The sequence below is a fragment of the Panthera tigris genome, chromosome C1, assembly GCF_018350195.1.
Source record: "Panthera tigris isolate Pti1 chromosome C1, P.tigris_Pti1_mat1.1, whole genome shotgun sequence".
NCBI classification, from domain to species: Eukaryota; Metazoa; Chordata; class Mammalia; order Carnivora; family Felidae; genus Panthera; species Panthera tigris.
The window spans coordinates 105,002,142-105,013,226 of record NC_056667.1 but is presented as its reverse complement, the minus strand read 5'-3'; the positions used below and the strand labels follow the sequence as shown (position 1 = coordinate 105,013,226).

General features: G+C 47.0%; 1 protein-coding gene across 4 annotated transcripts; it reads right to left on the bottom strand.

Annotated features, from left to right (window-relative positions):
• Nucleotides 1-1,762: 1,762 nt before the first annotated feature.
• On the bottom strand, nt 1,763-10,730 carry PSMD4 (proteasome 26S subunit ubiquitin receptor, non-ATPase 4). Of its 4 annotated transcripts, none has more exons than XM_042994095.1 (11): nt 10,631-10,730; nt 9,999-10,086; nt 5,833-5,973; nt 4,755-4,869; nt 4,263-4,349; nt 3,965-4,033; nt 3,579-3,794; nt 3,076-3,184; nt 2,776-2,907; nt 2,623-2,690; nt 1,763-2,052 (listed from the first exon to the last, which is right to left on the bottom strand). In XM_042994095.1, exons 2-11 carry the CDS (start codon nt 10,055-10,057, stop codon nt 1,882-1,884), a joined length of 1,167 nt encoding a protein of 388 aa, XP_042850029.1. In that variant the 5' UTR covers nt 10,058-10,086; nt 10,631-10,730; the 3' UTR covers nt 1,763-1,881. The 4 variants fall into 4 exon arrangements, with proteins under 4 accessions (XP_042850029.1, XP_042850030.1, XP_007088174.2 ...); XM_042994096.1 differs by lacking the exon at nt 10,631-10,730 and adding an exon at nt 6,658-6,824 and having other exon boundaries at nt 9,999-10,087; XM_007088112.3 differs by lacking the exon at nt 9,999-10,086 and having other exon boundaries at nt 10,631-10,728.
• Between the last annotated feature and the right edge of the window lie 355 nt (nt 10,731-11,085).

Genomic DNA, 11,085 nt, shown 5'->3' with positions numbered 1-11,085 from the left:
CAGAGCATGAGCAGGGGAGGGGCAGAGAGAGAGGGAGACACAGAATCTGAAGCAGGCTCCAGGCTCTGAGCTGGCAGCACAGAGCCTGATGCGGGGCTTGAACTCAAGGACTGTGAGATCATGACCTGAGCCAAAGTCAGACACTTAACCAACTGAGCCACCCAGGTGCCTGTTTGTTCCTTTTTTTTAGATCCACATCTAAGCGAAATCATATTTGTCTTGCTCTGTCTTACTTAGCATTATACCTTCTAGGTCTGTCCCTGTTGTAAATGGCAAGCCCTTTTTTATGGCTGATATTCCAGTGTGTGTGTGTGTGTGTGTGTGTGTGTGTGTGTGTGTGTGTATCTCACATACATATCTCACATCCTTATCCATTCATCCACTGATTGTGTTGCTTCTGTATCTTGGCTATTATAAATAATATTGCAATAAACAGAGAGGTGCATGTGTCTTTTCAAGTATTTCTGTGTTCTTTGGATAAATACCCAGAAGTTGAATTAGTGTATTATATGGTATTTCTAATTTTTTGAGGAACCTCCAAACGTTTTCACCAATTTCCACTCCCTCCAGAGTGTACGAGGCTTCCCTTTTCTTCACATCCTTGTCAACACTATTCTTATTTTCTTGATACAAGCCATTCTGACGTGTAAATTGAGATCTCATTGTGGTTTTGATTTGCATTTCTCTGACGATTGGTGAGGTTGAGCATCTTTTCACGTATCAGCCATTTATATGTCTCCTTTGGAAAAAGGTCTATTCACGTCATCTTCCCATTGTTTAGTTGGATTGTTGGTTTTCTGTTTTTTGGTTTTTTTGGATGTTGAGCTGTAGAAGTTCTTTTTATTTACTTTAATTTTTTAAAGTTTGGGAGAGAGAGAGAATGCAAGTGGGGGGGAGGGCAGAGAGAGAGAGAGAGAGAGAGAGAGAGAGAGAGAGAAAGAATTCCAAGTAGACTCTACACTGTCAGCGCAGAGCCGATGTGGGGCTTGAACTCACGAACCACAAGATCATGACCTACACCAAAGTCAGGAGCTTAGCAGACTGAACCACCTGGTGCCCCGAATTGTAGTTCTTTATATATTTTGAATAGTAACCCCTTATCAGATATGTATTTGCAAATATCCTCCCATTTAGTAAGCTGCTTTGGGATTATGTGAATTTTGCATTCTATTCCATACCCTATGAGAAAACCGTCCTCTAAATGTGGTGCTCCAAGAAGATGGAACAGGTTTATCTTGTGGCTTCACAGGCCTCACCTTGTCAAAGTCAGGTCTCAAGGATCCCTGGTCTTCAGTGTTTTCACTGCTGACCACTTTCCCATCTCCTCCACTCACCCAGCCAGTCTCTGAGCTACTCAGTCCTTCCCAAGTGCCTCTGTGTCATCAGCACATACGGTTCCTGCTGACTGGAAACATCCCCATCTCTTCCCTGTTGGCTGATGGACATTTCGCCCTGATGAACATAGAGGACTCAGGTGTTACCTCCAGGAGCCTTCCCAGAGGCTGTGAGGGTTTGGCCCTTTCTCCCATTCTCACAGCGCCTCGCTCGTGGCCCTCTTTGGGCACTTTCTGAAGTGTGTAAACACACATTTCCAGGCCGGCCCTGCTCCAGACTCGAGTCTCCAAAGGCCAATATTGTTTTATTTTTAATTAATTAATTAATTAGAGACCAGGTACTGAGGACTCAGTAGGGGACACTCTCCTTCGTGCCAGGCACTCCTCCCCTCTCTCACACTTACAGCTACTACTACTGGAGGCAAAAGGAAACAAAAGTTGCCAAGCTTTATTGAGGCGGCAGTGGTTACAGGTAACATATCTAAGCCTACACCCCGTCCCACCCTGTGCGGCCCCTGAGCAGGCTCAGCCACCCTTGCCCCCAGTCTCATTTCTTGTCCTCCTCCTTCTTGTCTTTCTTGCCATCCTTGTTGGCCTGGGAGGCGAGGGACCCCATGGCATTTCGAATAGCTTCATTGTTGGGATCCACTCCTGGCAGGTTCTCCAGGACACTCTGAAGGAACTCGGGGTCCTGCATCACATCATAATCCTCCTCCTCCTGAAAAAGGGCGGGGGGCCTTGGGGTAGGGGCTGAGCCATCTGGGGAGCACACGGCTGCCTGAGCCTCTCTCTCCACCTGACTGGGCGCGGGGACACCTCTGGCCAAGAGTAGGAAGGACAATTGAGGAAAATATCCGGTGCCTATATGCGGTACAAACTCACACATTTAGTACTGACCAGAGAAACTGGAACTCAGCTTCCTGAGCATACAGCATAAAATCACATGCCATCACGTTCAGATTTCTTGCTCTCAGATACCCATTCTTTTTTTCCGCCTTTCACCCTGGTGGGAAGACAATATCCTACACACCCGTCCAGACTGCTCCCACCAAAAAGGAAGGACAATTACAGAACATGAGGACACTTACTCAACCTTGACTGTGAGCGTCCTATTGCCTTAGCAAAGTTTACCAACAAGAAACGTATATACCTCTGTTTCTTTCCCTGTGCTCCTCAAAAAGCTCAGCTGTGAAACCCGAAGAGTGGTTTCAGGCCTGGAGGGTTTGAGGACGTGAATACCAGGGGACTTTAAGCATAATGGGGATGGGGAATCACTGCTGGCCCTCACCTTGGCAGGCTCAGATGTGTCCATGGCTGAACTGGCATCAATGTCGGCTGATTCTGCCTGGCCAAACTCTGAGGAAAAGAGGTCAGTGTGTTGAGCTCCATTTCCGGACCCAACCTCTCCGCCTGAGCACTGAGTCCCGGGGCCCTGACTCACCTGCACCCTGTAGGGACATCTGCATGGCGTAGGCAATCTGCTCTTCCTCGGTCATACTGCTCAGGTCGGGGAGCCCGGTGCGGCCAAACTCCTGCTGGCTGATGGTCATCTTCAGCAGGGCATCATCCGAGTCTGGAAAAAGAAAGAGAGTGGTAGAGTAGAACCGGTGCCAGGGTCCACACAGACCCACCCCCAAAGCGTTCCCCCAGCCCATATACTCCCGGGGCTGCCGGGCCTCCCCACTCCTTCTCCTGCACCTCTATCCTGGGCCACTGGGCACCCTTCAGCCCTATCCCTCACCTTCGGCCCCGGCTGTAGCAATCCCGGCCTCAGCAGCAGAGGCTGCAGCTGCCCGCCGGGCTTCCTCCTCCTGCCGCTGCCGCTGCTCTTCCATAGAGACACGAAGGGCCTGGCAAAGGGCAGGGCAAGGTCAGTCATTCTGCCCGCCCTCCTCGCGGGCACTGGGTGAGTCCCCTGAGGGGTGGGAAAGGAACACAAAGGGGCAGCTTCTGGTTTATGTACATGGGGAAGAAGCTGGGAGGTAAGAGATGATACAGGGGAAAAGGGAGGACTTGGAAGAAGCCTGGGCTTTAATTACAAGTGAACAAGAGGCACTGACACTGGTGCCCCCGGAGATCACACAGATTTAAGGGGAAGAGGGACCCGAAGGGAGTGTGGGAAAATGAGCAAGGGTGCTCGGGACTGTCTAGCCCTAGAGAAGCTAGCTATGTGGCGTGTGGGTGTGTGAGTAAGGAGGACAAAGAAGGACCCCTGGGCTCTACGTGAGGTCAATGTTTGCTCACCAGGGCCAGCTCAGGATCAGCACTGGGATCCACTCCAAATTCAAAGTCACTGGCACCAAGTCCCAGCATGGCACCACCTTCACCAGCCAGAATCGGAGAACTGATGAGGGCATCGGCCAAGCTGGGCCCGGGGGGCACTGTCACCAGATGAGAACCGGTACCATCTTTGCCATTCAGTGTGTTTACAAACGCTGTCAGCTTCTCTGTGTTCACTTCCTGAGGGAGGCAAGGACACAGCAGGCTCTCCTTCCTGCCCTACTCCCCGTCTTCTGCCACTTCAGCTTTTGTTTGTAGCTACTCTCTCACAGTGCAGGCACTCCTCTGGGGAAGGACTGTTCTGTTTACAGCCAAATCAAGTCCATGCCCCCCAACTTGGCCTTACTCACCTCTTCCCCAAAGTTGATAATGTCAACATTCACTTTTTCCTTCTTGAGACGTTTAGCCAGCTTCACCAGCTAAGAAGAAAGAAGAGAAATGAGGAAATCTGTTCCATACCATGAGGGGAAATGACACACCTCACAAAAGCATACGGAAACTGGTTAACCTCCCCAAGGCCCCCCAACAGAAACACTGAATTCTGTACATCCACCTCTCCCCGAAGTGATGAACCCAATGACTCTGCCAGGCTCCCTTAAGGCCTGAGAGACCCCATTCCCAAATGTCCCAGCTGTCACCTGGACTCACATCCTTCTCATTGTCCTCCACAGGACTTCCCACAAAGGCAATGATGCGCATCTTGTGATTCTTGCCCTGTCGGTGCTTCAGAGCCAGCTTGTAAAGAGAGAGGAAGTTCTCACAGTCAGCCAGAGGCATCACCTAGCTCGCTCCCTGTCACTCTGCTTTTTTTATGGTTCTTATGGTTTCTACATTCCACAAGTCCACCATCCTGCTCACACACATTAGACACAGAAGGGTCTAATCCCTCCTTCACCCTTCCTCCTTACTGTGCCTCTGTGTGGACAAGGAAGAGGGGTGAGTCTTAATTCCAGGGGTCTTTTCCCTCACTGTCATCACTGGTCCTGGAATTCATCCCACCGTATCTTTTCTACTCATTTCTGAGTCCTTTCTATTCCCCTGCTCTGGTTCTGGCTCAAGACTCCAGGGGAGAAATGAACAACGTTGGGGGCAGAACTTCAGAACACGGGGAAACAATCAAAGGGATCCAGTAGGACTCACGTGGGCCACGCGGATGCCAGTGCAGAAGGTGATCTTGCCCTTGGGTTGGACAGTGTGAAGCTTGGAAAGGATGCGGCCGGTGTCAGGAGTGAGTGTGGTCAGCACTTCACAGTCACTGGGATGTAGGGAAACGGTTTCTGTGACTTCAGGTCAGGACAAGTGCCTCAAAAACTGTACTTGACTCTTCTTTCCTTTTTTTAAGTAAGTTCTACGCCCAATGTGGATCAAGAGTCACATGCTCTACCGACTGAGCCAGCCAGGTGCACCTGACTTGTCTTCTCTTTAAAGACCTTTATAATAACTGTAATCTCTACTTTTCTTAATCGAACGCCCAGTGTTTAGAGAGTAGACCTTAAAAGTTCTCATCACAAGCAAAGAAAAATTTGTGAGATATGGGTGTTAACTAAACTTAGCATGGTGATCATTTTCACAATATATACATATATCAAATCATTATGTTGTATACCTTAAACTTATGCCATGTTATACGTCAATCATATCTCCATAAAACTGGAAATAGTATTCAGTAGATATGAGCGCAGGAAATAAGTAGTTGATTTTGCAAACTTGCCCTCTTCCTCCCAATTTCCCTTGAATTCCTGTTATCCTGCCTTCTGGGGGATAACATGACAATCCCTCTACCATAGCTCGATGCTATTGACTATGTCTCCCACCTGCTCCATCTCTAGACCCACTGGCCAGCTGACAACACGGATACTGGGACGGGAGGCTACTCATCTGAGGGTTATCAGTCCTTAGACCACTTCTAGGGTAAGAGGACATGTGATAAATGCCCTGGGGACCCTTATCCCAAATCACTTTTCATTGAATTTAAAATATATTGTGAACTCTCACCCCAGAAGATCTAGTTTCATAATTGTATTAAATTCAGATTAATATTAAACTCAAGTTACGATTTACATTTCCACCAAATAGTGAAGAAACTAGTCTAGAAGGTGGATAGGCAAACACAACTTCACAGAACCTACAAAAGGGTGGCAACCTGGATACCACAGTGGGTCACATGTGGGAAGCCACCTACCCACCTACCAAGCCCCTCCTCCTCTGCCCCATGTACTTGGCCAGTGTGATGAGGCCCACGTTGTTCTCAGGGTTGCTGCGGGTCTTGGAGTGACACACTATGTTGACAGCGTCCTGCTGGGCCTGCAGCCGGGTGGGTAAGAAGTCCCCATTCCGCATATATTCACTGTTGTCCACGCTGTCAGATTAGGAGAGAAGGAAGGGAAAGAAGACATATTGTAGGATCTCTCTGAGACATTCTCTCTAGTTCTAGGGACCCCCTACCTCCCTGCAACACTTTTCCTTTGAGAGACATTGTAATGTACAGCAGTGCATTTATATGTGTGTGTATGTGTGTGTGTATATATATATACATACACACATACACACACACACACACACACACACACACACACACACAGACTTCCAAGCATTACACCAGACTTAGAGACTCAAAATGAGAGAAGGGGGAAACAAAATTTAAATCTTCACTCCACAAGTGACTCTCATAAGCACCAAACATTGAGATCCACTCATGTACCACAACCACCTTCTCTTAAGAGGCATGTAAGTGTTATTAAGCACTGTCATGGATGTATATTCTAAATTTGCCTTTAAAATGTGAGCATTCCAAAAGTAGAAAATATTTATAAAATAATACATGATTGGCAGCACTGAGTGCAGGAAAACACAACGCAATCATTTGGTTAAATGTTCAACAGCTTTGACAGCTGGACTAAATTGCAAAAATGAGATTACATGGATTTGGAGTCTCACTTCTTTTATCCTTGCAGTTTTTCCCAATCTAAGGGACCCAGATAATATGAAATATAAGCTCCAGCTTCCCAGAGACTATAAGAAGGCAAGTAAATGAAGCCGTTACACAAGCCCTGAGCAGGATCAATTCCTGATGACTCGAGATCCTCTAGAACTCTGTCGATGATTCCATCTGTGCTGAAGGGAGGAAGGAGGGTCCTCCTAGATGAGACACTTCATTTCCCCTGGCTAACAAAATATGGTCCAGGTGGCAATCTTTTTCTTTAGTATCCTCTGGCAATAAATATAAACCAAACATGATGAAGAGAGGTAATTAAGAAACTACCCTAAGAAACACAAATGGGAGTAAAGAACAGTGTTCAGGTTCAGGTTCAAATCCCCAATCTGTTACTTATTAATACTATGATCCTGAGGAAGTTACTTAATTTCTCTAAGGTCTAGTTACTTCATCTGTAAAATGAATTTTTACCTGTACAGGATTGCTACGATGATGAAATTCATAGAAAGTACTTAGCACAGGGCCTAACAATAAGCATGAACACACAGACTAGTTTTCATAGTGGAAACTCCATCTATGTAAAGGAGATCAAGGGCTGACTCGACTGACCATGCATTATATTCTTTTTTCCCTGATACACTGTTTCTGATTATTCTCCCAGCAGGGAAGTAACAGTCTCTCTAGCTTCAAATACAGTAGTGAGTCCAAATATAAAAAACAATGGAGGCATTGAGGACCATCCAACTGGACAGCTACTAAGTATAAGGACTCTGGGCAACAGGGCAAGAGCAGATGGCTAAGGGCTGGAAGAAAGGCCTCATGTAAGCAAGGGGACTTCAGCAGTAGGGAGAACAGACAGTGGAGAATGCGGCAGCAGGGCTCCCACTTTGACAGGCATCAGAACACAGGGAGGGTGATGGTAGTATGGTGGGATTAAAAACACAGATGCCTTGGGGGTGGGGGAAACACAGATGCCTGAACACCTACGTATGCATCCCTAGAAAAGTGTATGTGCACTGTTTAGTTTTTCTAGTTTTGACCTCTATATGAATCAAATAATGTATCTATTTCTTGACTACTTTTGCTCAAAGGTATATAATTTTTCCCAACAAAAACCCAACTCAAAATAGGCGCTTAGGGGCACCTGGGTGGCTCAGTTGGTTGAGCATCCAACTTCAGCTCAGGTCATGATCTCTCGGCTTCTGAGTTCGAGCCCCACGTCGGGCTCTGTGCTGACAGCTCAGAGCCTGGAGCCCGCTGCTGATTCTGTGTCTCCCTCTCTCTCTGCCCCTCCCCCACACATGCTCTGTCTCTCTCAAAAATAAAAACATTAAAAAAAATTTTTTTAAATAAGGACTTATGATATTATCCACCTATTCCATAAAGTCTTCATTTAAAAAAGAATACAGATGCCTGGACTTCCCTGGCTGGGAGTCTGACTCAGCAGATGGAGAGCGGAGTCAAATACTTGCAATTTTTAATAAACTCCTCCAAAGAATTTTCATGCACAGCAGATTATGAGGCTCTACAGAAAAAGAGGAGTGGCTCTCATCATTATTCTATGACTGGACTGCTACAATTGGCCACCAATATGTCTCTCTGGACCTAATCTTTCCTCCTATACATCAAGCCAGGCCAATATTTTTTTAATTTTTATTATTTTTTTAAGTTTATTTACTTTTGAAAGAGAGAGAGTGTGTGAGCACGCACAGGGGAGGGGCAGAGACAGAGGAAGACACAGAATCTAAAGCAGGCTCCAGGCTCTGGGCTATCAGAAAAGAGCCCGATGCGGGGCTTAAACCCACAAACTGCAAGATCATGAGCCAGGCCAATATTCTTTTTTTTTTTTTTTTTTTAATGTTTACTTATTATTTTGAGAGACAGAGTGCAAACAGGGGAGGGGCAGAAAGAGAGGGAGACACAGACTCCAAAGCAGGCTCCAGGCTCTAAGCTGTTAACACAGAGCCCAACATGGGGCTCAAACTCACAGACCGCAAGATCATGACCTGAGCCAAAGTTGGACACTTAACTGACTGAGCCACCCAGGCATATCCCATGCAATATTCTTAAATGCCGTTTTGTAAACGGCTTGGCATCCCCATGGCATGAACTCTTTCAGAAGTCCTCTGTGGAAGGTACCAGACAGAGGTCGACCTCCTGAGCCTGACATCCATCTACCTCTGAAAAAAGAAAGAAACTACCTTACACCAACAACCTTATAATCAAGTCACACTAGCCTATTTCCTAATTCCTAACCACACCTTGGGCATTTACACTTCAGCAGCTTGGTTTCTGCCCTTCCCCCTAACTGTCTGTCTTTCCTCAACATTTGTCAAAATCCCTTCAAGGCCCCTCTTAAATTCCCTCTTGAGGACTCCTCAAGTACACTGAACCTAACAGATGTACAGCGCTGTACAGTTTACAGAGCACCATCACAAACATTTTACCCACCTGTGCTATAAGGCAAGTGGAGGTCACTACTCTCCCCAGTGAGAGATTTACTAGATTCTCCAGAACATAGAGCTGGTAAGTACCAAAACCACAGGATTTTGTATTCCAAATCCTGTCCTTTTTCTACTCTAACATGCTCTCTCCCAGAAGTTGCCAGATTTAGCAAATAAATAAATAGGACTCCACTCCCAGTTAAATTTGAACTATACATAATTAACAAATAACTTCCAGGGCACTGGGTGGCTCGGTTAAGCTTCCGACTTTGGCTTGGGTCATGATCTCACGGTCCATGAGTTCGAGCCCCACTTTGGGCTCTGTGTTGACAGCTCAGAGCCTGGGACATGCTTGGGATTCTGTGTCTCCCTCTCTCTCTGCCCCTCCCCCACCCCATCTCTAAAAAATGTTAAAATTTTTTTTAATTTTATTTTTAATTTTAAAAAATGTTTATTTATTTCTGAGACAGAGACAAAGCGTGAGTGGGGGAGGGGCCGAGAGAGAGGGAGACGCAGAATCCAAAGCTGGCTCCAGGCTCTGAGCAGTCAGCACAGAGCCCAACACGGGGCTCAGGCTCAAAATCACAGACCACGAGATCATGACTTGAGCTGAAGTCGGACGCTCAACCGACTGAGCCACCCATGCGCCCCCCAAGCAAAAAAATTTTTTAAGTAACTTTTTAGTATAAATGTGTCCCATGCAATATTTGGGACATACCTATGGCCATTTTTTATATTAAAAACTATTGTTTATATGAACTATTCAAATTTAGCTGTGTATCCTATATTTTATCTGGCAATGCTATCCCCCGCCCACCAAAAGAAAACTCAGGTGGTTCTTCCATCCAACTGGCGATTTGTGTTTGTGTACTATTTTGTATTATATTTTACTCTCATACTTCGAAGAAATCGTTGAAACCTCGCAAAAGTTTGTGTCATCTTCTACTCCAACTTATAATAAAATACTCAGCCCAAGTCTGAGACTGATTAAGAGATTTAGCTCACCAGATAAGGGCTTTAATGTCAGACAGCCTGGGGTTTAAATCTTGGCTCAGGCAAGTCATTTAAAATTGCTGAGACTCGGTATCTCCATCTGTAAAATGGACAGATATTTACCTAGGAGTGTTGTGAGGTGTAAGTGAGACAACGTAAATTCACGCCTGACACAGAGAAAGCAATTTACAAATAATACCTTTCGAGATGATACAGGGAAAGGTAATGGAGACAGAGATGAGCAACCGGGGCTGGGAAAGAATTTACAATTTCCCTTCCTAATACCCATTATTTTGAGAAGCGGAGGGTAGACTACACGATGAGTCTGAGAAGCAGGACTCTGGCTACAGACAGCAGAGTTGGGGATAGTCTAGAGAAGATGACGCTAGACTAGAGCAAGGCAGCAGGGATCGGCTGGTCAATGACAGTCCGACAGCTGAGGGATACTGGGGGTACTCCGGGCCCATCCACCTCTCCCGGGCCCTGGGATGACTCAGGAAGTCGATGGAGCTCCTTCCTTCCTGGCCCTGGGCCGCATCTCGCCGACTGGTCCCCCACCCCCATCCCAGCCCACCCGGCCTCCGCGCGACATGCGTCCCCCACCCCATCCCACCCCATCACGGGGCCCCGAGGCAGCTCCTCACCAGACCATAGTGCTTTCCAACACCATCTTGCCACCTTCCTCCCTCCCGGACCGGTTCTCCTAGACTGACAAACAACAACTTCTCCGATTGGTCCAATGCTCACCACCAATCATAAGGCCCCGCTCGGCGAGGGGCGTCCGCCTCCAGCCTCCGCGCTGCATTTTGGGAATTGTAGGCGCAGCCAAAATGGAATGCACTAGGGACGTAGGACGTGGGTAACACGCAAGAGAGCCCTTCTTTGCTTTCCGTGTCTTGCAGGTTCTGTGGTTGAGTTCTCTGCTGGCTGATCTACGAGAAGCGGGGAAGGATCCTTTGAAATTACTGTGGATGTGTCTGCCAGCATCGTTTTTTTAGAAAGTGGTGGGATGGCCAATGACGTTCCAGCTCCGTCAGTTCCCCATAGCGCTTTGTGCACCCAACCACCAAGCCCTTAGCCTCCTGAATTGAATGTGTAT